At 36.0% G+C, this 24,012-nt stretch overlaps 5 protein-coding genes and 1 long non-coding RNA gene across 13 annotated transcripts in view; 3 read left to right on the top strand and 3 right to left on the bottom strand.

Annotated features, from left to right (window-relative positions):
• The window catches only part of LOC109535161 (transmembrane protein 47), a 30,579-nt gene extending 27,665 nt beyond the window's left edge, over positions 1–2,914 (top strand). For all 3 annotated transcript variants that reach the window (XM_019901017.2, XM_019901018.2, XM_019901016.2), the window contains one exon: positions 207–2,914. In XM_019901017.2, coding sequence (XP_019756576.1) covers positions 207–367 — 161 coding nt within the window. In that variant the 3' untranslated portion in view covers positions 368–2,914. The remainder of the gene's footprint in view (positions 1–206) is intronic.
• Positions 2,915–3,013: 99 nt separating this feature from the next.
• On the bottom strand, positions 3,014–12,838 carry LOC109535156 (zinc finger protein 91). Of its 4 annotated transcripts, none has more exons than XM_019901007.2 (21): positions 12,577–12,838; positions 9,256–9,476; positions 9,129–9,201; positions 8,978–9,073; positions 8,760–8,916; positions 8,159–8,316; positions 7,973–8,104; positions 7,649–7,917; positions 7,113–7,343; positions 6,803–7,015; positions 6,662–6,741; positions 6,427–6,599; positions 6,213–6,369; positions 5,979–6,158; positions 5,679–5,894; positions 5,317–5,582; positions 5,061–5,227; positions 4,878–5,004; positions 4,618–4,755; positions 4,321–4,560; positions 3,014–3,705 (listed from the first exon to the last, which is right to left on the bottom strand). In XM_019901007.2, the coding sequence occupies exons 2-20, from the start codon at positions 9,433–9,435 to the stop codon at positions 4,322–4,324; spliced, it is 3,252 nt and encodes a 1,083-aa protein (XP_019756566.1). In that variant the 5' UTR covers positions 9,436–9,476; positions 12,577–12,838; the 3' UTR covers positions 3,014–3,705; position 4,321. The 4 variants fall into 4 exon arrangements, with proteins under 4 accessions (XP_019756566.1, XP_019756567.1, XP_019756568.1 ...); XM_019901008.2 differs by having other exon boundaries at positions 3,014–3,700; XM_019901009.2 differs by having other exon boundaries at positions 5,679–5,891.
• On the top strand, positions 7,493–11,858 carry LOC125504477. Of its 2 annotated transcripts, XR_007281517.1 has the most exons (3): positions 7,493–7,606; positions 11,585–11,710; positions 11,760–11,858. It is a non-coding gene; the product is annotated as an uncharacterized LOC125504477 (long non-coding RNA). The 2 variants fall into 2 exon arrangements; XR_007281516.1 differs by having other exon boundaries at positions 11,585–11,858.
• A 266-nt stretch (positions 12,839–13,104) lies between the features above and the next one.
• Positions 13,105–16,588, top strand: LOC109535159 (protein artemis). Its single transcript, XM_019901014.2, has 2 exons — positions 13,105–13,467; positions 13,521–16,588. Exon 2 carries the CDS (start codon positions 13,897–13,899, stop codon positions 14,944–14,946), a length of 1,050 nt encoding a protein of 349 aa, XP_019756573.1. The 5' UTR covers positions 13,105–13,467; positions 13,521–13,896; the 3' UTR covers positions 14,947–16,588.
• Positions 16,174–24,012, bottom strand: part of LOC109535158 (cell cycle control protein 50A) — a 10,366-nt gene continuing 2,527 nt past the window's right edge. Inside the window, exons 1-7 of one of the 2 annotated variants that reach the window (XM_019901011.2) lie at positions 18,341–18,476; positions 17,851–18,161; positions 17,476–17,671; positions 17,214–17,414; positions 17,016–17,159; positions 16,793–16,958; positions 16,174–16,741 (exon numbers count right to left, since the gene is read on the bottom strand). In XM_019901011.2, coding sequence (XP_019756570.1) covers positions 16,696–16,741; positions 16,793–16,958; positions 17,016–17,159; positions 17,214–17,414; positions 17,476–17,671; positions 17,851–18,161; positions 18,341–18,392 — 1,116 coding nt within the window. In that variant the 5' untranslated portion in view covers positions 18,393–18,476 and the 3' untranslated portion in view covers positions 16,174–16,695. Of the gene's footprint in view, positions 16,742–16,792; positions 16,959–17,015; positions 17,160–17,213; positions 17,415–17,475; positions 17,672–17,850; positions 18,162–18,340; positions 18,477–24,012 lie in introns of those variants that run through there. The other variant, XM_019901012.2, reaches the window with a different exon arrangement.
• LOC125504475 lies at positions 18,380–21,222 on the bottom strand. Its single transcript, XM_048666526.1, has one exon. The coding sequence runs from the start codon at positions 20,628–20,630 to the stop codon at positions 18,852–18,854; it is 1,779 nt and encodes a 592-aa protein (XP_048522483.1). The 5' UTR covers positions 20,631–21,222; the 3' UTR covers positions 18,380–18,851.

Genomic DNA, 24,012 nt, shown 5'->3' with positions numbered 1-24,012 from the left:
AACCTCATGACAAAATTGAAAGCCTTGAAAAAAAATTAAAACATCAGACATAAATAAAAAAATAACAATCAGATATTTGTCGACTTGCATTTGAGAATTGGCTTAAAATTCAAAGTGATGCTTGAACAACTTTTGCAAAAAATACACCAAATTCTTCACAATAGCAACCAAATTGCACATTAATTAAATCTTTTTGACTTATTTAGGTAACCGAACGATATGGGAGTTCGGATGGGCGTATGGAGTGGGCTGGGGAGTAGCCATCTTCCTCTTCAGCGGCGTCGTTCTGCTGATGTGCGATAAGGAAAGTGAGGAAATTTATTACAAAGAACGGAAAATCGTGCACGATAACGATTCGCGCGCCTAGTGGCCACATAGTCTGCCCGACGTTGTCCTCTGATCTTAGAGGGTGGCGACGTGTCGCTTCTCTCCGAGGAATAAATGCTATTGAGGTGAATGAGCGGTTCCTCTAAGGTGCTTTGACCTTTTAATGCCTGCATTTAAATGTGGACGACAAATAGCATCCACTAGATATCAATGAACGAGCGAAAATCATTGTTTTTTTGGAAAACTGATACAAACTTGTTTCCTAATTAGTGTCTGTTAAAAGGCTTGAAATCAAGCACTCCTGAGGAACCAGTGTGACTGTTGCTTGCCTGAAATTGAATGTTTACCTGGTCAGTTTGATATGAAGACCATGTTAATTTATTCGGGAATTTTCGTACAAACTAGATTGTGTAGTAAACTTTCACTTTATGTTCCGTGTATTAACTTATTTTTTAGAATTAGTTGACGATTAAATGCCGATCATTTGGCTGGTTATTTGCAATTTACACAACCCAGTTCCCTAATGAAAGTCTAAAGTGATATTCATTCATACACTTTTGTTAAAATACGATATTTTTTACTTTATCATACTGTCAGATATTTCGATTCAAATGATTGGCATTTGCTTTCAGTGGGCGGATGAATAGTTTAGCAAAGCACTCGGTGATCTCTCTATCATAAGACTAATATATTTAAACACTTCAAGGTACCAAAATTTTTATAATATAAATATTTAACCGCTAATCTCAAGTATTAATTCGCCCAACTCTGTGACATAAATGTAGTGTTTCGCATTGATTTAAGGAAGCAAAAATGTTGGTCAAACTGATTAGAAACCTTTATTTAGGTTTATCCTTATTATTTAGTTGCTCGAGGATTGTATGGTGAAATACAGATTTCAAGTCCCATTTTTTTGCGCAGGAAACTGAAATCGTTGTTTTTTATCGTACAAATGCCAGTCAGCCGTTTTGAGTTGTTATCATTTGTGCACCTTCGATTGCAAACGAATTACTTAATACTTTTCCTTTTTAATCGTTTTTTTGTGTTCTGTACAGGTAAAGTGTTGGGTAATTATTTGCCGCCGATCTGTTAAAAAGAATGATTGTAGTGCGTCTGAGAGGCAACCCGGGCAGGCTAGGTGTATGGATTTAAGAGTCATTATTTCGATATTCGATGTTGGAAAAATCCTATTAAAATCAGCTGATTTTTTTTCAATCTTAAACAATATGTTTAAGAACTGATTTAATTACTGATCTTAATACCGGTTTTTCAGCTAACAGTGTATAAATTCGTTTATATGGTTTGACTACTTGGTAAGTCCAAATTTATACAATTAGATTAAGTGAAAATATCATCTAATATTATACAAAGCTTACCATTTCGACAAAATTCAAACAAAACATATTGTTTCCTATATTCGTCCTGAAACATATTCAATTTTGTCGTAATGGTAAGTAGCCACAATTGTAAGCTTTATACCTATTGCCAGAGGAATGATTAGTTCTCGAATACTATGTATATTATAGTTTAATAGTTGGGATAGTTATCTTATACACATTTGCATTTAGCTGACTAATTATTAAGTAACAACGGAAGCTATTCGCGAGATAATACAAAGATGGATGGATAGTGACTGTTGTAATTGGGTGTAAACAACGCTCCATTTTCAACATAATAGCCGGTGACTGCTGTAAATTAATAGAAATAATTGTCCTTGTTGATAAGTAAAAATATGTCTACCGTTGATATTTCTTCCCGTATAATGTGGCTGAATGCTTTTGATTTTTAAAACTCCATAGTGTCCGAACATAAAGCGTTCAGTATCGTTTTGTGATAAATCGAATTGATCTTTTTCATGGTGGATACGTTTAATGAACCTAAACGAAGCATATCCTCAAATCTGTAGATATTAATTTATAATATACTAACATAATGAATACTCACAAGCACGTATATTTCTAGTCGAAATCACCGTATAGCATATTCCAAGTAATTTTACAATATCAACAATGAAGACGGTTTTTCCGATTAATTTCCTATACAAGACATTGTTTTAGTGAAGACCAATCGACGGGGATTTAACAAAAATCCTCATCCCATTTTATTGTCGATATTCACACACAGAAATATACGTTGTTTATTACTGGCTTTTTATGAGGGTAAGTTAAAATTATTAATTGTGTCATTGGCAGCTAGTATTTGAAAAATCGGACCAAAATAGCCTAATTTACCAATACTTACCCTTTTATTGTACGTTCCCCGACATTCCTATAACTATATAAAATCTGTACATAAATTTGAAAAAAAAAACCTATTCAGCATTTGAAACAGCATAGCGATGTGATATAACTTATATGTAAATAAGTTAGTTTTAATAGTTAACCATTAATTTATTATAGGGTTATTTTGTGGATCATATCACGTCGCAACCTTGCAGTTATATACCTATTTTAGGCAACCTTTATCGACAATTCGAGCTGAAGAAACGCTGCCATAGTTTGAAATGAAGATTTTTCTCACGTGTGACCGTTCAATTGTATATGACTTTTTGTTATTGTAACGGCGAGATAATAAAGTGTAATTTGTACGTATGCTTTTAATTTTTATTAGCTTGTCAACGATACCGTCATACAAAATACTGTTTTACACAACCCTAAAATCCTGATAACGAATGAAAAAACTATACTGCCTATTAACACTTTAATCCATCAAATATTGGGAATTTCTTACCTTATATCCACTAAACCTACATGTTATTTACATCCTCATTGACAATTGTGCAATAACATACAAACTGTCAATCTAAACTTGAATAATTAAACTAAACATGTATAAAACAATGCTCGAATATATACCGATGGATGAGAAATTGTTTTATTAATGGCTTCTATTTAATCATACTTTGTATTCTATTTAAATACACTTTGATTTATAGCATTTTTCACATAACGTGCAACCACGAATTAAATTATCTGCCAAAAGATCAAACTAAAATAATGAAAAGTGCACGCAATAGATTTGGCATGTTACCTGAGCACTTTTGCTTAAATTAATATGCAATAAGAGTACAAAAACTGTTACAATAATAAGCGTTAAAATTGGCTAATTAAGTTCAACATCCTGTAGCTAAAGGCTTGCTTTTAACAATTAAATATATATACGGATTATACAAGTATTGCATTATACGAAACAGGTTTTAAAACTGTTTAGTAATTATATTACAAAAATATAAACATGTCAGAATTTCCATGTATTTTGTAAAAAGATCATGAACCCGTTGAATCGGTGTACGTGCAATTAGAGCACTTTGAATCAGCAAAACTATTTCATCTGTTACACAGGAACGATAAGTAAGTGAAGTGGACTTCTTCGCCTATTCTGGAAATTTAAGTCTTCTAAATAAATGTGGTTTCGGTATGTACAGGGTGTCGGCAAGAAAACAGAAATAATTTTTTAACGCAAAAACTCTGAATGCTACAAGATTTTACAAAGGGCACAAAAATGTGAAGAAATGATTAGTGCATGAACTAAGAAAAAAATGAGTTGATTCCATCCATCAAATAAAAATTTCGGGTATTTTTTGTACCACTACACTCAAGAATTCATCACTTGCCCAAAACAGATAAACTCGATTGTTTCATTAAAATATGAGTCTTACATAAGAACAAATTCACTGCGAGCTGCACTGAAATACCTCGTACCATTCTCCGGCTATTTCAGAACATTTTTTTTGAAGAACTTTGAGCATCAATAGCAGAGAAGCCAGACATTTTTTGTTAATAAAAGTTAGGTCAGATAGTCTTCTTTTGATTCAAAGAATATCGCAGTACCCTTTTGATCAGGTGCTTACGGGACACCCCGTATAAAGCGGAAGAACAGAATGCGAATTTGAATTTTTTTCTGCCGTTTTAAAATAGTGCACGGAAAATAAAATTGTCCAAACTGTGTTCGGTTGCTATTAAAATAAAAAGCTAACCAATTAATTGTACTTACATCAAATATGTATTGGAACGTGAACTAATAACTGTCCTCTATCAGTAAAAACTTCGTCACACATTTCGCATTTAAAAATGTTGTTAGTTGCACTGTTAGCATGTCTCATGGAAATTTCTGCCAGCTCGTGAAGTGCACTTGGATCCATCAGTTCTCTTTTGATATTTTGCATCTTGGAGGTATATTCCGATATATTCTCTGGTGCTTCTGAAACGACATCGTCATGCTGATTTTGATTGTCTGAAATTGAAAAGTTTTCATGGAAAGTAAAGCCGGGAACTGATTCGAAAAACCCACTGTGGTGTTCGTCTTTCACGTAAATTTGATCAGTATGGTGTATATCTGGCAAAATAGATTCGGGTTCATTTTGGGACTCACTGGACCGTCTAATTTTTGAAACGACCATGCCTTCTTTGACCAATCTTACTTTGCTACCTAAAATTATACAAAATTCCTTTACAGGCAGAAAATTATGCCAGCACAGCAGTTTTAAATTTATTTATTTATTGATTATCAGCAAATTTGCACTATTCAAAACTCAAATCCTAAAAGCCTACCAGGACCAATAACATTTCTAGAACTTCGAGTGCTATTTCTTCTGGTCCGTACTTCTACAAGGCTAACTGGGACTGGCACTTCAGTCTCTACGATTTGCTCAGCGGCAATATCCGTTTCTTCCACAAACTGTAAGGAACAAGAAACTTGGTTAAATTGCTCAACGTCAGTGTAAATGACTGTACCTCTTCTGTTAGCACTTCCCCATTGGCCGAATCGTCAACAGTTTCCCTTAATAAATTTTCGACGGCTTCTTCTGTCTGATCGTCGATTGGGAAAGTGGCCAACGGCAGTTTTTCTGCATTCAATATATGATAATTGACGTTTTTAGTTCTCGGTCTGATGCGTTCCCCTAGAAAAGCAAAGTGCGAGATTTGAGACAAATACTTCAAAAAGAACCGAAAAAGTTGGCAGCCGACGGAACCAAATAAGAGCACTTACCTGTAGATGATTTTATTTCAGCTGGTTGTGTCCTGGTAACTAAAGTTCGAGTTTTATGTCGAATTCGTCCATCTTCTCCAGTCTCAACTGGCACTCTGGTTTTTTGAGTATGGATCATTTTCGGCCTTGACGGAATGGGGACACCCTCGTTTATTTTTTTTTTAGTATACTTCACTTTAGAAGTGGGCGATTTGGGAAGCAATACTGAATCATTGCTTTCGATTGTATGTAAGCTATTGTAGATCTCCGATACCGATTCGCTAATGCTTTAAAAAAATGAGCAAATAAGTTAATTTTTCCGAATAATTAACATCAAATGGGTTTAATTTAGATTTTTCGCAATAATCATTAACATTTGCTACCTTGCTTTAGGCGATGAAGTCGACACTTTTCTCACAGACGCCTTTCTCGTGCGCCGCCTTACTTCGGGCTCCTCTTCGGATAATTGATTTTGATACTCTTGATCCACAGCTTCTTCTTGTCTGGCATTGTACCTCTCTTCGGCCAGTTGATTGTGCGCTGCAATAGAATCCAACTCATGCGGCTTGAGTTTTCGCCTAAAATCAGAAGTAGTACTTCTTGGGGGTGAATTAATAAAATTATTAGAATGGACGCTATAGAAAGCGTAATGGGTAATGGAAAAGATCGTTGATCTTGCTCACCGTCGTTTGTATTTACGCGGGCCAACTTGTGGCTGCCTTTTCATTGCAGTGTTCATGTCGCAGTGATGAATCAAATGCAATATTAGGTCCTGTGATGTAGCGAACATATCTGAACACACAGTGCAGCAGTAAGGGGTCATGCTATGAGAGTATTTCGGATCGGGGCCTGAATGATGGGACCTACAAATTTTGTTGGTTTAGAAACTATTTTGCAATCATTCTGGAAACAATTGCCTGATGTGCTCCCTGAGAACCACTCGTTGGTTAAAAGCCCGAGGGCATACGGCACACGCATAAGGTTTTTCTCCGGTATGAATTCTTTCATGTTTTCTTAAAGTTCCGCCATCTGCGAAAGCTTTCCAACAAAATCGACACCCATACGGCCTTTCACCTGAAGAAGCCAACGGTCAATATTTATAATCAGTTTTGGAGTTTTTTTAATAATTACCTGTATGGATGCGAATGTGTATTTGCTGGGAACTTCTCGATCCAAAAGTTTTCCCGCATTCTTTACAAGGAAACTGACGCCCAGATATGCTGGTATGACTATGTCTGTGATTCATCAAACTACGACCGTCCGCAAAATCTTCGCCGCACACATCGCAAGTGACAACTTTGTTTCTAAAAAAAATCCAGCCGTAAATATGCGGCGACTCAAAGCGACTTGTTTTGTAAAGTTATACCTGTGTGAAAGCATGTGCCTTTTTAGCCGAGCCCTATTATGAAAGGTCTTGCTGCATCTTGTGCACCCAAATGGTTTATCCTAGATAATAAAGAATATACATTTAGATAAGCAATCCCCTGGAAAGTCCAGTTGCAATTACCTTAGAGTGCTCCCATGAATGTTTCAGTAAAGTTCTGCTATCCTTACAGGTGCGACCACATAAAATGCAAGTATGTGGAGGCAAATTCTTATGAGCACTCTGGACATGGTTTGATAGAACCATTTCTTCCAGGCAAACTTCACCACAAATCATGCAGCGATATTCTGACCCACGAGCATGCACCTCTGCGTGTGCCAGAAGATCTAAGGCTTCCTAATGAATAATTTTAATTAAAAAAAAAACCTCCTACAGCTCGTTTGTTTTGATGAAGTCAATATTAATAAATAAACATGGTTTAAAATGGGATTACCTGAAATGATTCTCCGCACACGTTACAGATGTGACCAAGTTCATTTTCATTCACATACTCCTCTTTGATGTGAATTCTGCTATGTCTGCGTAAGTTGTCCTGTCTGTGGAAAGAAAGTCCACAAGTAGGACAGTAAAATGTTCCATATTTGGTTTCTTCCGAGTCAGAATAATCCTCGTCTTCGTCGTCATCGTAATCCTCTAATTCTCCATGTTTTGTCCGGGCATGTTCCTTTAAACAATCGAAACACAAAGCTAGAAATATTGCTTCTTGAAAGGTTCAAGTGAACGTAAACGAAAAATGGAGGACTTGGACTCACATGTTTCATTCCTGCCTTTTGAACCTTGTTCATTGAAACTTCACTTAATAGTTCAGAAAATGTTAAATCGAAAATTAATTTTAGCATTAAATATAAGTTGACAATGTCACAATATCGGTTGTCATTGTTTAAAGCCAAGCGAAGAAACCAGTTGAGCACAATTATGTATTCTCAGGTAATTATATCAGTTTTATTAGGAAAAAAATAGTCCACCAACCTGCATAAGGGCAATATCCCAAAACATTTCGCCACATGTCTGACATTCGAAGGGGCTGTCGCCTCCATGTACTCGGGCATGTGAAGCCAATGCTTTTTCCCGTGCAAAAGCCACCCCACAATGTTGACAAACAAATGGTTTTTTTGGATCCGTAACAGGATATTTTATTTCATCCTGATTCGATATATACTCGCTGTTACTTTCCGCTTCTCCAACCATATAGTTAATATCGCCCGACTCAGTGTATTCAAACTGAGCGCTTGAGGAAGCTGTAAGAACTAAATTGTAATACTGTGTGCATTGCTAAATAGTAATTCTTAATACCTGTATCCGCAGGTACAAACACACTTTCGTATTCGTCTTTTACGGGCTTCTTGCGTTTCCGTTTACCATAACCCCGAGCTTTCCTCTCAGCCCTATCAAAACCATCCTCAACCAATGAAGTGTCTTCGTCTTCTAAAAGTCACAATATAATAGTGGAGATAAAAAACACTAAATGCACAATATTACCCTCTATTGGCGCATTGTCTGAGATATATGCATGGCTTTTTAGATGGTTCATTAAATCCGCTTTTCTCACATACCGGATTCCGCATAGGTTACAGCCATGCGGGCGATCGGTTTGATGTGCCACCATATGGTTCATGAGATTTGCTTTTTTTCTAAATCTGGAATTAAATTTTATCGGGTGTAAACTTCTGAAAAAATTAACGATCAAGAACGTGGTAAATGGTAATCGCTTCAAAACACAACGGAAAATACATTTTCAAACTATAAAACCTTCCAGCCGCGCACCGCAAAACGTTCCGGAAAGGAATGAAGGTTTTACCCCTAAAATTCTCACAACAATCTCACATATTTAGATTCTAAATTTCATAGGAATATCTCGAAAAAGCATTATAATTCATTTTTAGTGATCAAATAAGCTAAAGAACACATATTTTAACACTGTTAAAAATTCATTTGAAATCATAAGAAATCTGAAGTGCGTCAGAAACACAACAATCTGAAGAGAACTAAAAAACGACCAAGAAACCTGGTGTAAAAAAGTGAAAAATGAACAAGACAACGATTTCAAAATCAAATGATATGAAAATGTCCACAAGTATACCTTCGGCTGCAAAAGTCGCATGGATATGGTCTGGCAGCTGTATATTCGTCTTGGTCTGTCGGCAATGGAATATCGTCCTCATCTCCAGGCGTTTGACTGCCTGTAGCACTAACAGCTTCTTCAGATCCCACGATTATTTCTTCCGGATAGCTTTCACCTGATGAAAAACATCGTTAGTTAACTTATAGGCCAAGTATCTTGGCTGTATTTTGACTTACCCCACTGGTCGGTTATAACTTCCTCAGTCACTTCCATTAGCTGATCTTCGGAATAGGCCTCTTCTTGATTTTCTTGCATGACTATGACATTACCGTCTGAAACAATTTTCTCATTTACTCAAAAAAACAAGTTTGAGATCAACGCTTGTACCTGAGAGATATACCAGTTCCCCATCTTGCTGTTCTAAAACCTCCTGATCCAGCTGGGAGTTGTCTTGAACAACCTGCAACAATAGATTAATTAAATCGTTTCACGAGCTTACCAGAAAATATGGTACCTCTTCCTCAACCATTCCGACATCGTCTACTAATTCTTCCTCCATGACATTTTCAACTTCGTCCATAAATTCCTCCGATTGGGACGGAATTATTTCATTTTCTATCGTTGTTATCACCTCCTCTGTTTGCACGACCGTAGTCGCGTCCTCCCAAGTTAGTCCAAACGTTGCGTTTTCCATTTTGATCTCAAATCATTAGGATTATAATCATCATTCCCCACCTAGACAAATTCACATATAAAGGATCGTAAAAAAGTTAAATAACTCTGACTTAAAACTGATTCAAAAGAAAGATCTAAATTTCTCTGAAAATTTCAAGTTAAAGAAAAACCATAAAGCTAATTTTGGGTATCGAAGGAATCTAGAAAGAAACAAAGAGTAGGAAACTGAAATGTTCCAAAATTCCTGAATATTTTGCGAAATTTGAGGGAAAAGTCAACATAAAATCACTTTTATACCAGATCTATTGAGCTGGACAAATTTGTTATGCATCTTAAGAACGCCGACATAAAATTACATTAAGTGTCTAAATTCGTCTTAGTTGCTAATTAACGTGGCTTCTATTATTCATGTGCAACAGACTGTATAGAATACATTTCACGCTGCACCAAAAGCATTCCAATCGATTATGGGATGATTATTCTCAATCGGATAATCAACTATTCATAACTACTTCGAACGAATAACGCCAATTTTTATTTCTTTGTCAATCGGGGAAAATAAACAACAATAAGAAACTAGCGGCAACTTGAAGCACTTGCGACTCAACAACCAGCAAAAAAATTATATGATTCTGTTGGAGAGTAAATGAGTTTTATTTTTGAGGACAGAATGAAGTGGCTGTCGTTACTAAAAGCGGAACGAAAATGAGATGGATTTATTCTATTCTATTCTATAACAAATAAATCAAATCATTTTCTTAAATCAGTTCAAGTTTTTTGCCTGGAGATTTGGCGGAAGGAGTAATTTTTGACCTAATTAAATAGTGAAGTTTATTAATAATTTCTGAAAAACACTACCCCTACTCTACCTCATTTCAACCAAACATCGCATTGGAAGTGTAAAACTCAATTAATTAGAAGGGGATCACCGGACTTAAACATTTTACGTTTTTTTTCAAACTTTAATAAGATAAAAGTGCCAATTCCCAAGATAAATAAGAGTCTCATCGGTTCTACACAAATTATAGGAGATACTAATGATCAAAGCAGCTTAGAGAAAAATGAATCAAAAGGCTATTTTTGCATCAGAATAGGATTCCATAAAAGCCTCATACGTTGTTCTCTGTTCTCTCATAATAAGTAAACGTGAAAATAATAAAATAAAATATAATAAATAAACGTGAGTGTTCCGAAAAACGATCGGACACGAAAACGACGGTAAAAACCAAAACTTTTTACACAGGGTGTCATATGATAGTGGTCTTAAAATGGTAGTCACACCTTCAAAAATTTCGCTTGCTCAAGACCTACGAGGAATTATAAAAAAATTAATAGTTTCAAAATGGTCCTATATTTTCTCAGGTAAAAATGACAGACAAATGTTATGTAAAATTTTCTTGTTAATGATTGGTGATTGATCTGCTATTTTCGGAATGAGTATACGGGGTCAGCAAAAAAAATTATCGGATTTACGATCACAAACGATCTCTCTAAAAATACCTATAACATTCAAAAATATTTTTTCAAAAATATAACACATGATGAATGTATTGGCTTATCGGTCGATTTATTTAAACTTCATTACTTAAATTAAAGCGCTAAAGACATATGAAACAAAACATATATAAACGATTGAACTTGGGACGAGTACGGCTTCTAACGGTATCGAAATATACAGGGTGTTTAGCTTTAAAAAATACGCTTTTATCATGTAACTTTTTTGAAACTCCGTATGTTTTTTACCAGTAATAAAGGTGCTATAGAAGAACTATTTGACAGTTTTACCGTGGATCTCAGGAATAAATCGACAAAGAAAAAATATAAAAGTACCAATATTCTTTTTGAAACGAGGGACAACACCCGTCGCGGTTTCTTTATATCTGCTATGGTTTTCTAACTAAAAACGGCCAATTTCGGCCACCCTATACATGAAAATATTCAAAATTAAAAAAATGGGCACGGTTCTACGACACCCTGTTTTTTGGGACACGAATTTATTCCATTTTGCTGTTATAAACACCGTATAATGATGAGGAACAATCAATGGGGGGTGGAGAATTTTAGGACGGACGAGAAACTGGGACTAGATTTACAACATTTGAATGCAAAAGACGCAATTCTCATTCTTATGTCTGACTCCATTGCTGATTTGTCGCAAATATTTCTAGGACTGGGGGAGAAGATAGTGATATCTAAGGCTAAATATCAATTATGGTTTATTATCGGATAAACTGCAAACATTTCGACACGCAGATAATGACCGTCTAGAGCTGGAAGCAGATTATAATAAACTCGTATGAGAAAAATTACTATTTCGAAAATTTTATGATTTTATTTTCTTAGGGATGGCGGCGGGTAAAATCGTGCTTGCAACCGTTAACGTATCTTTTGCTATTTATGTGCAGTAGAATCTGGTCAGAATAAAGACAACTCAAATTGAAACCTGCTTCTAGACAAATCTGCCACTTTATTTAATGCAATTTCCATTTAAAAGAAATGGAAAAATGGGGTTTTTATGTAAAACTGTAGGAATAAAAAGGAAGCAATTGCACGAAAACTACCAAAAAGTTGAAGACATTTAGGGCTCAAAATCAACAAATAATTGGCATGCCAGTGGCCAGCAGACAACAAAGGGTCATCATTTTGTGTAAGGCCGAAGCATGAAATGCTGAAACTTATTGATTTCTCCTTCACGAATGATCAGCGACCATCATCAAAATGGTGGGCGACTGAATGGGGCCCTTCGTCTTGAACCACGTTGCGACCAACTAGATGGTGAAAAACTGGTAATTCGAGAAAATAACGGCAAAACGGCCCCAAAATGTAAGGTTACAGGCAAATTTCTGACAAACTAGGTTATGCGAAATCAAAAATGAGGTTACTGTGCCGTAGTTTGCTTTAAAGTGTAAACAAAAGCAATATTGCAATATTAACAATACATTTAAAGCCCAAGTGAAATAGGAAAGCTTCGATTTAAGTGGGTCCGTATGGTGACGAACGACAGCATCGTCCATTACCGAAAATTTTCTAGTGGAGAAGCAAATGTTAATTACATCACAAGGTTTTCACGAGTTTGTGACGTTACTGGATAAATAATTTATTGATTTTTCACCGTAATGTGCTCTAGAGAGCGATATTAGTGCTAAAAATTAATACTTACTCCAAAATATACCAGGTAAAACCTAACCAAGAACTACAATCGACAGCGTCCACAGCTTTGGTGAGTAGGCAAATGGCTGCTCTCGTTTGACGTCCGGAATTAGGGAATTTGACTTCCGCGAAGACGCAATTTTCGCGTGTCGTCCTTCTGCCTTAAGCCAGGTACTCTGTGGGCTCAAAATAATCCCCAAAATAATTTTCCTTTCTGTTTTTACCTCCAAAATACCGGAAGATATAGGTTATAGGGAAAATTAACCTATAATTCACCAACAACAACCGCTAAACATCAGCCATTTTGCTCCGCCCTTTCACTTCCGTTTGACCGCCAAAATTCAAATCGTTACTTTCACCATTAATTTCTTCTAGGCATATCACGTAGCTTTGCAATTTTCGTCGTTATTTTACACTTTCAATAGTCGATTTCTGATTATTTAGGCTGCGGTTAGTTTTGAATGTAGTATTTCAGATCGCAGTTTTACGTAATTGTTGCTGTTTGGCGCAGATTTGGAATTAACCGTTAATCTACGATTCACACCTCATTCAAAATAGGTTCACAGAGGTTTATGTTCTGCACTTGTTATTGAATGTTTCGGAAACGCAAACGCTAAAAGAATCATATGCTTTTACCACCACCATCTCTTTATCTATGTATCTAGCAGAGACAAGTCTTGTACTTGTACTTGTCTCTGGTATCTAGCTACCGCCATCAAACGCCGACCGGCGGATAAATTATAAACTACAGTTTAACTAGTCAAATTTGACACTTATTTTGATTAGATGTCATTGTGACTTATTTTGTTTAGTTCTGCTCAACTTTTGCAAGCTTTAAACAGATAGAAATACATTGGAAAGTGTGGAAGTATTTGTTTTACGATATAAACCTAAAACAAAGGTAAAAAATAGCATGTCAGGAAGCTATTACCAATATAATTGTGGTTTTTGCAGTTAACAATGTTGAGTATGGCGAGTAATGTTTACGTTTCGCAGCGGCCGATAGTTGAACTCGCGTATTACATATAGCTGACATTATATAATACTAGCATTAGTAGTGGCATACTAGTATTAGCTGTGTTAAACTAGTGTTACTAGGCCTATTATGTTATTATTATGCCTGTTACTATACCTATATGAGAGTTACTATATCAACTCTAATATGATTATAACAGTTCTCTGTGATCTATCACTCGTTACCCACGATACGAGGAATATCCATATTCCAATACACATTTCTTGTATCATGCATATCACTAATATATCTGCGATCGGACTAAAACAGTAAACGGGTGGATTTGTGCAATTTTCTGGCTGGAGCCACATTGGGATGAGCACCTTCGAAGGAATAGTGGAAGAAATACCTGGCATCAGTATCGACAGGTTCGATGGAATTAATACTGAATCCGCCGTGCTATTTCTATCGCATTGTCATACCGATCACATGAAAGGCCTGGACAATGAAAGAGTTCAATCAAGCATCATTGAAGACAACAAGTATCTATATTTAACTTCCATATCTGCAACCATTATAAAAAACAGATATCCAATACTTGCAAATAATCTAAAAGAATTGACAATAGAACATGCCAATTCGGTTCCTGTAGGTGATGAGTACATTTCGGTCACTTGCGTGCCTGCAGGACACTGTCCAGGATCAGTCATGTTCCTGTTTGAGACGAAAAATGCCTGCATTTTATATACAGGCGACTACAGAATGGCAGCAAGCGATTTCAAGAAGTTTAAATGCTTTTACGATGACTTTGGACTTGTAAAACGCATTGACAAAGTCTATTTGGATACAACTTTTTTCTTGGAATCGTACCAAACTTTTCCGAAAAGACAGGACAGTCTCGCTGCACTCTGCAAGATTATTTCAGATTGGACAGCAGCAGATCCAGAAAACTATGTAAGTCTGGATCTACCCGCCCAGTACGGATACGAATACGTTTTCAAGGAAATCTACTCGAGATGTCTGATGCCTGTTCACGTTAGTTCAGACAAGTTTGAATTTTACTCGAAAATTCCAGAGTTGGATAAATGTGTTACCACAAACCCATCTGTGACCAAAGTTCATAACTGGACTTATGACGGACCTTCAGGCAAAATACGTAGAATTAAACTATCAGCACTGCGCTGGACGAGTGACAACTTAAAGAAGGGAGTCATTGAAGTAGATCAAAATTATAAGTTCTATGTTTGTTATTCAACACACGCTTCATACCAGGAAGGTGCAGCTCTGATCGAGTTTTTAAAGCCAAAAAACATACATATTTGCGTAGAACAGTCTGATCCTGCAGACAATTTGGAAATGATGATACTTATCGATAAACACATTAGAAAGATTCAAGTGAAAGAAGGCAAATCACAATTTTTTTAAGCGAAGCCTTAAACCAGAATAATCTGCTGATAATAAGCACCAGAATCTGTCGCATTTGCCATCAAAGTAGCAGTTACTTCATGGAAAAATACGTTTAATTTCTCTTTGTGCAGTACAGGCGGTTCGGGCCTAAATCTCTCTGGATCAATCGAAGAAAAATAGTATAAGTCAATTTCTGTACGGCGTCCTGCAGAATTACGAGCCCTCACAGAAAGACTTGAGAAATAGTTATGAAAACTTTTCAAAATAATTAATTTAAAGGACTACTTTTTTGTATGACTAACAGCAAACAAGCATTAATACATACAGTAAAGCCAGTATTTTTTGTGTCATGAAGGCACAAGAGAGAGTTTCTAGATAGGTGCAACCCTTAACTAAAAATGTACTCGTGATGGATAAACCTAGAACAGGGCACAAATCAAACACTTTTGAGAAGGAACTATTTTTATTCTATTTATAAAATAGGTGGTTAGTTCGTCATGATGGCGAATGCGCTTTTTCTACCGCTCTTCTTTCACGAGCTTTATTAATGAATCATTTCTGCGTTTTTCAGAAGTTTGCAAGGCGTAAATATTCTTAAAAGTTTGTGATACAAAAAAGGAATTTCAATAAAGGCTTGTACCTTCGTAGAACGAGGACGTAGAGCTCTACTCCCACTAATTCTGGGACACCATGTATATTTGCCTATTTGAATTCACTGGTCAATTTTGATCAGATTCGATATCGGCAAAAAAACGACTTAACTCTTGCGTCAAATTTATATTTGTTGAGAAGTTTAATATACAGCTAGAAAACATTGGAATCGGATTGTGGTATTTTACGTTTTAGCAGTTTTAAACTTCTTGAAATTAATATTTCAAACATTATTTATATTGCTATGACTTCAGTACACATATTGCTTAAATTGAACTTTGTCAATCCTTTTTTGCTAATCACTTTCAAATTTAGACAACAAGAACAAGAACTACGTTGAAACTTTTAATTGATTTAAAACTTTGGCTGCATTCAACTTCTAATAATACTTTACGGTATTATTTAACCGTTCAGCGTCCAATTTTGCTAGCCCTTCGATTACAACACATTCTGTTTAAAAGGCAATAGTTTTGAAACTGTTCTATATAAAAAACTGAAGCAATCATTGCCTATTGGTTTAAAAAAATTATGCACTCTTTCGGAAAATTTACTCCTTTAATCACCTCGTTCAATACCAGGATGAAAAATGCACAATTGTAAACTACATATATATTTTTTAAGATATGCTTCATAAACATAAATAATACTAGAGGTAACTAACATTTAAGCAGCTTAACAAAATTGACTTGCGTTAAAAAAATTAAACAGCCACAGTAAGATTGTTATCCGCCTAGATAAAGCCATTTTGTTCCACTATGTAAATTTCAATGCCCCCAATGCACATTTTTGTCTGAAGCTGAATGCCTTGCTTAATATTTATGTACATCTAAAAAGGCCTCTCGGTGACTAACATCAATATAGTGCTTATTTTCTGAAAATATTTCATTCAACACAGTGGATTTGTGCAATGTAAATAGGAAAATATTTATATTATATGCTTGACTAGTATACACTTAAGATAAATCTGTATTTTCAACTAGAAAATAAATTAATGTTGGAGAACAATGGATCAGGTGGAATGTTATTTTAACTAAGTACGAACTGTGAATTCCCTAGTTATTGCACCGTACTGCTCTAAAGCATTTTGCTCCAAAGTGCAAGAAAATTGGTTAGAGTCTACTGGTAGGGGGTCCTGGGGTTCACATTGATCATTTCACTAGTACTGAAAACAATGTGGTTTTCATACACTTAGTTTAGTTTAGCAAAAAATTACCTTCGTCCACACTTGATATGAATGAGAAGTAGGGCAATTCCCAGGATTAAGCACACCACCCCAACTACAATGTAGGCAATTCCTAAGAATGGATTTTTGCCTCCGAGTAATGAAGTTGTACTTAAAATCATCCGCTTTGAGCCGTCGAAACTACTCACGTCATAGTCTGTAAATTCATTCCAAATAATGTCCTTTTATTGAGAATGTCTACTGCTTTACTCACTGTATTCTACAATTAGCAAATAACTTCCTTTCTGCAAACCATCGGTAAAATAGGGCTCAGAATGGTCAATTCTCCTATATAACTTTCTAAATGTCGGAAACGCCGCAGTTCTCATCCAAACAATCAAGTCTTCATTTTGAAAACCTGGTTTAAAACGTTGGTGTGATAGAAACGCAAAATTTTTAAACTGTTACTAACCATTGTTTTCAGGGTTTCGCTCATCTAGCTCATAGACAGCTTTAGTCCAGGCTTTTGGTTTATCAAAACTACTAAATGCTTCTCTCAGATCGCCGGGTGGATTTCGGAACTTGATATTTTTGTCCGAGTCCCATGCAATTCCAGTGTTAAACAATGTGGCATTGTGCCAGCTATTCATGTACATTGATAAATTGAGAACATCTACAAAGGACATTTTTTCTCAGAATAATTGCGACTAATTAATTTGAGGCGTTAAATTTACCATTAAACATGGAATTGGCTATTGCTCCACAAGGCGCAATAGGCCTTCGACTGGTCGTGTTAAAGTCAAAGGGTTTACAGTCGTGTATCGGGTCTACTCCTAAATTTCCCAAAAGTTGGTTGTCGTCCCGCGACTTAACATAGCGTCGATGGTTTTGATAAAAATTGCTCAAACCATAATACATAAAAACGTTGCCCTAAAAAGCAATACAAATACGTTTTGCCGCTTGCAGAAGTTTGAATTTTAGGGCTTAGGGAAGTGGATGTCCTTTTGAATATTAGGGACAACAAGCCATCAAACATTGAAACCTTAACTAAGACTGGAGTTTTGTTCCACAGGACTTGCTAAATTCCTCTGAAAAAATCGGGCTCCTACCTCAAAATGCTCAGTAAGCTCGAACGTAATTCTGCAAATACATTTTTGTTCAGAATCTGTGTTGGTGCTCAGAAAATCAATGCAAGTCTGGTTGGTTTGAGTCCATGAGTATTCGTTCTCTGAGCCATTCCAAACAGTTCTATTGCAATTGGTATAGTCGATGGTGTGTTCCTTGACCTCATCGGAGAAATACAGCAATCCAATCCCCACAGGAATGAAAGCTATCCCTATTACGAAGAATGTGGGCAAAACTGTGCCTGCAGTAAGGATTGGTTGCCAGGCAGGTAGCTTTTGCTGCTTAAATGCACTATCTGTAACATAAGGTTAATGTAGCCACTTAGGAGGGTTGAAGGAGTTTTTAGGTCATCGTTTTTAAGGTCATCACCTTGATAGTCTTATCAATAAAAGGGTGCAGGGTGGCAGGAAGTGCTTATGGGGTGGATTCCGAATTGGGATTATGTAGGGGTGGGACAACATAAGAATACCTTACCAGAGGGCTTCTTATTGATGGAACTATCAGCACTTTCTACCCCAGAAGCCATTAATCCCCGTTAATTAACAAATTTGTTTCTGTGTTCAATAATAAAACTGATTGATGTTTGGTTTGCTAATGAATGACGTTTGACGACACAACTACATAACACCTCTGAAGAAGCATAGAACTTGGGTTTCTTGGCTAAACTTGACAACCCCGCCAAAGGGCTGTATCGGATTATTCATTTAAAATGTTCGTTTATTATATTACTTATCAGTGATAAATACTATTTTCTAAGGATGAACAAACCGGTTCTAAGCAACGAAATTTTGAAGATTTTATTTTTATAAAGTCTTAGTTTCATCAGAAATACGAGAGCATTGTATTTTTTTATATCTATAACCAGACGAAAATCTGGCGAAGTTTAAAGGAATCAAAACAAAGTTTCTCGTTTATACGCATTTATCCACAAACAGCTACTTTTATTTGGAGAAAACTTTCAGAACCGCTTTCGTGCTTTAAGTGCTTAAGTTTTTACCCTTTTAATGCTACTGCACTTTACAGGTTTTTTTCTGCCGTTAAACAGCTCATTAACAAAACACACTATAGACAATCCAAAGCCGAAAACAAGAAAGTACAATATTCCCGATAACTTATCAATGTCGAATTTGGAGGTGACCATTTGATCCACGTACAAACTTTTAAAGCTTTTCAAATACCCATAGGCGGGTTTCCTCAACGTTAATTGCCTCCAATAGTTCACAATTCCGCTTTCTAACATGCTGCTGATTTTCCTGTTCAAATAGAGAGGAAATGGGGAATTTTTCTGGAACGCTATTGAACTGTAAAATGTGGCTAAACAGCCTGGAATGGGGCGAAGGTAGATTTTCGCATAGTCGTCCAGTTCCTCCGAACCACTGACGAAATCCTGAGCGAATCGTTTCACCAGAAATCCATATTGGCCGCTTTTAAGTTTCTTATTGATTTCCGTTCTGTTGTCTCCAATTCGGAAGTTTTGAGCTATTCCCATGCAAATGCTGTCGTTGGTCTTTTTTAGCCATTTTTGGATATCATTCTTCGGCTCGACCCATTGAGTTTGCTGCTCAACCATATCGGTGAACGAGCGAATGTAATTCTGAGAAAATCTCGGAAAACTCGATAGAACAGTCAGTTTGGCTGAGTAATAGGAAAAGAACAGGAAATGAAAAGTTACGATAATTACCAGGCAGATTCGCGAAGAAGTTAGCTGAAGTTTTAAATGACTTCCTGCGGACCTCTCGAATAACGCTTTAGCTTGCCAAAGATCAGTGATGAACACCTTATATATTATTTCCAAAACAGCGATAGTCAAAAGGCATGTAATGAACGTGTTAATATCCTGGAAAGCTTGGAATAAAAAGGTGTAGCTTTGTAAAAGCTTCGGTTTGTGCACCAGGAAAGTAACGCAAGTCGGAAACATTGCAGTGGAAAAATCCACATTTCTCTCCATTAACACTCTCTGCCATAGAAAGCAGAATGCAATATCCGACTGTTCTGTTTGCACAGATTCAATTGCTAGCAGGAATTTGTTCATCAAGACCCCTTTTTCATCTGGAATGATTTTATATTCTATCGGCCAGTCCTGGACCAGTTCATGTATGATCTTCTGCTCCAATCCTTCTAGGCCATTTTCGGTAGTTTCCACAAAGGGCGGGCAATGGAATGTGGTGATAACTATATTTCTCCCCGTGAACCTCAGAAAGTCTTTAGGGCTCCAAGTGACTAAAGGAAATGAAAAATTTTCACCCCGATGAACTTGTAGCGTCGTATTAGTTTGCAGATGGGTAACTTGCACTACCTTGCTACCTTCTGGGCTGCTGACTGCTAAAGGAAACAGCCCTCTTTCATAGAGGAGCTTGGAATCAAGAGTCCACTGAGATGAGTCGTCATTTCTTTTGGAATTTATTACGATTACTTTGGTGTGAGGAATCAAATGCTTGAGGGCAGATTGCAAGTTTTCCAATTTCACATGCAAAATATAAAAATCGCACTTCGACTGTGCCAGAATAACGAAGGAATTTGAGGTCTTGGTTGCAAATGCTCTTGGTAGCACTCCTCCATACCTGTCGTCCTCAAAGTAGCAAACATTCTCTGCTTTACCCAGCACCATTCTAATCAAGTCTACAAGCAACTCTTCATGTCTGGCTTCTGATACTGGGCTAATTTTTCCGAAAACCGTCGCAAACTTACAAGCAATGAAAATAATAACAAGGTACATAACGTTTCTTGAATGATCGGGATTTGATTGAACCGCACTGCAACGCATACAAATTTATTCCAAAAGTGGCTATAAAAAGTCCGATCATTAACAGTTGGTTAATTATTTATGACTTTGTGAAAACTAAACGATAATGGCTTTACTCCATTAAGTTGATCAATATCTAATTTTATTCGATTTATTGTACAAATTGATCTCTAACATTAGCTGTGATTCTCTCGAGGCAACATAGTTTTTGAGGCCCCAGATGAAATATTCATATCTTTGGCTGGAGCTAATTGACTAGAGCTTTAAAAGCCCAGCAAATTTACTTCAATTGATGTTTTACTGAGAAAAAAACTGTGCTGATGCAGATACAGGCTGGCGTTTTGGAAGGACGTTACCGAACAATGTAGGTAAAATTCTGCAGTTTCGCCACTAATGACGACCAATGTGAAGAGTTTAGTTTCATAAATTTTTATTCGCAAGCATTTAATTAAACCCAGAAAAAAAAGTTAGGATATTGAGACTAAGTTGCGTTTGATCTTACTTTGGAGCGCTTTTGAGAAATTTTATTGATATAAAGTAGTTACATTGTTTGGCGCTCTGAACAGAAAATGGAGACTGCAAAAACTGTCTAGAATGAATATTAATTTCGCGTCAGTCAGGAAAGTGCAAAGAAAAAACATAGACTTTGATGAAACAATGATAAAATGCAAAAATATTTTGAGTAACCACTTTTATGAGTTTTGAATTAATATAGCAAAATGAAATTGGAATTTGAAGACGAAGGAATTCAAGTACACGAGTTGGAAACGTTTGATTCAAAAGGAGAGAAGATTGATACAAAAAGGAAGATATAAACAGACAAATACATTTATAAGTAGTATTAATTAGTGCTGGCTTAGAAAATGGTTTCAGACAGCGATCTTCAAACTCCTAACTAGTAATCCTCAAATTAAGAAGCTACTTAAGCTTTGAATGGGAATTAAACTTTTGCTTAGTGAAAATGACGGAAAACAATTAAAAATATTTCCTTTGACCAAATTTTCAGCAGTTTATCAACTATGAAGAGCAAAAGTTCGTTTATTTTCTTTTATTTATTTTTGGTTAATTCGATAGGGTGAGTTTCCTTTGGTTTATTGCATCCTTCATAATCTTCTCTATTTCTTTTAAAATATAATGGAATAGAGTGTTCATAGTAATCAGTTTTATGGTAGAGTATGGGCTTTAATTGACCATTTCTACAAATGTAGAGCGATAAAGAAATACTGCAATGAAAAGTTGCGAATTATTAAACCATCATTTCTGATCGATTTTAAGGTATATCGACGACGCATTTATTACTCTTATTTACATTACTAAGTTTGATAAATATCTATTCGATTGCTGAATTGGTATACGTAGGTCTTCACAAAAAGTTAGGATTGAAGTTTGCCCTTTTGAATGACTCTCAAATATTTTCAAGCAACAGGAAAAACAAAGATTTTGCAAAATGTTGGCGAAAGAAGAGAGTTTCTAAATACGAAACAAAAGTTGAAGAAAATTACGAAGAACATTTCAAATGCCAATGCAATTTAAAACCAACATCCTCAACGGTAGAGGAAGTATTGAATATGCTAGAAATAAATCAGGGTTCTGCTATCCATTGTCGAAATTTACACCCCGTTATCTCTCCGGAATATTGAGAATGAAGCAAAAGAAGATTGTAGGGCTGCGATGGCGCCCTCGCCCAAAACTTCAAAAGTTTATGAATTCATATAAATTAAACCGCTTGCCGGGATTGAGCCAAATTGACACCAGAACTTTACTGGAACTTCTTTTATCCACTTCTCAGTGCCGCATCTTTTATCTATGTTCGGTGCTGAGAAATGAGGAAAACAGTATGACAATGCAAAAATGGCCAAAACGCCAAGATTTTTAAAAATTTGTCATTTTATGTAAAATCAACCATTCAAATGAAGACAAAATAGCCTCAAATCGTACGTGAAGCTTTCGTTATCTCGGGATGTTGCGGATATTATGAAATTTTCATCAACCGTCCAAAACTGTCCAAAAATTGAAAAACCTTGTCATTTTATGTAAAATCAACCACATCTTCTACTGATACAAAATATTAGCAAGTCTTAAGTTTGATCTCTTTTATCTACTGGTGGGGCGGACATTACGATACATCTTTTAACCGTTGGGAGATTATAAAAAACAGATGGTCAAACTGTCCACAAATTCACAAATTTTCTCAATTGATGCAAAATCAACCACAACCTCAAGTTAAGCCAGAATTGCGCCAAGTTCTAAATGAAGCTTCCTTTATCAACATGTGATTTGGATATTTCGATATCTTCTTTAACCGATGAGCAATCGGAACAAACGAACGGCAGTGCAAAAACGGTCAAACTGCCTAAAAATTCTCAAACTTGGTCCATTGATGTAAAATCAACCTAAGCTTCAAATAACTCCAAAATTGCGCCAGGTCCAAAACTTAGCTTCCCTTATCAACTTGAGATGTTCAGATTACGATATCTTATTTAACCAATGAGAAATCATACACAACGAACGGCTGTGCAAAAATGGTTAAACTACCTAAAGATTTAAAAACTTTGAAAATTTATATAAATTCATTTATCACTTGAAATGTAGCGAAAATAACACCGAGCTCTAACTGGAGCTGCCTTTATCTACTGATGATATCCGCATTCCTGTATCTCTTCTGGCCGTTGAGAAATGAGAGAAAAGCCGATGACAGTGCAAGGCAGACTTAATCATCCAAAAACTTTAAACTCTTTATTAATTAATGTAAAATTGGCCACCAGTGAAAATGAAGCGAAATTTCCGTTGAGTCTTAAATAAAGCTTCATTTATCCACTATCGATGTTTGCAGTCTGGTTTCTAGTCGGACCGTTGAAAAATACGGAAAAACTGACTATAATATGAGAATGGTCAAATAGCTCAATATTTGAAATACTTTGTAAATTTACATAAAATTAACCACTAGTCTAAACGATGCGAAATTGGCGTCAACCATTAATTGAAGCTTCTCTTATATACTGTTGGTACTGATATTCCGGTAACTGGTCTGACCGTTTAGAAATTAGTAAAAACGGATGGAGTGCAAGAATGACGAAATCACCCTAAACGTTTTGTCATTTTATGCAATATTAACGTTTTGTTCAAACCAACAGAAATTGTGCTTTAGCAACTGTTGATTTCTTCATTCTGGTATCTCCTCTGAACATTGCGAAAAGAAAATCACGACTGACAATGCCAAAATAGCTTAAACGCCTAAATTTTGAAAAAAATATCAATTATCAATTATTTATAAACCTAATACAAAATCAACCACTGGCCCAAATAAATCTAAGTTTGAACCGAGTCTTACATGAAGTTTTCTTTATCTGCAGTTGATGTCGATATTCCTGCATCTGTCCTGAATGTTGAGAAATGAGGAACA

Source organism: Dendroctonus ponderosae, unplaced genomic scaffold, assembly GCF_020466585.1.
Source record: "Dendroctonus ponderosae isolate FM_Combo_2020 unplaced genomic scaffold, Dpon_F_20191213v2 Dpon_F_20191213_5, whole genome shotgun sequence".
NCBI classification, from domain to species: Eukaryota; Metazoa; Arthropoda; class Insecta; order Coleoptera; family Curculionidae; genus Dendroctonus; species Dendroctonus ponderosae.
The sequence above is the reverse complement of the archived record's forward strand: the minus strand, read 5'-3'. Positions and strand labels throughout refer to the sequence as shown.

Bases quoted from the DNA above. Each gene is read 5' to 3' on its own strand.
- LOC109535156 (XM_019901007.2), bottom strand. From the start codon at position 9,435: ATGGAAAACGCAACGTTTGGACTAACTTGGGAGGACGCGACTACGGTC. The intron at 7,918-7,972 runs GTATTAAGAATT...TAGTTCTTACAG, and splicing joins GTTTGTACCTGCGGATACAG to CTTCCTCAAGCGCTCAGTTT. The intron at 6,159-6,212 runs GCAATTGTTTCC...CAAAATTTGTAG, and splicing joins GTTCTCAGGGAGCACATCAG to GTCCCATCATTCAGGCCCCG.
- LOC109535159 (XM_019901014.2), top strand. From the start codon at position 13,897: ATGAGCACCTTCGAAGGAATAGTGGAAGAAATACCTGGCATCAGTATC.
- LOC125504475 (XM_048666526.1), bottom strand. From the start codon at position 20,630: ATGCGTTGCAGTGCGGTTCAATCAAATCCCGATCATTCAAGAAACGTT.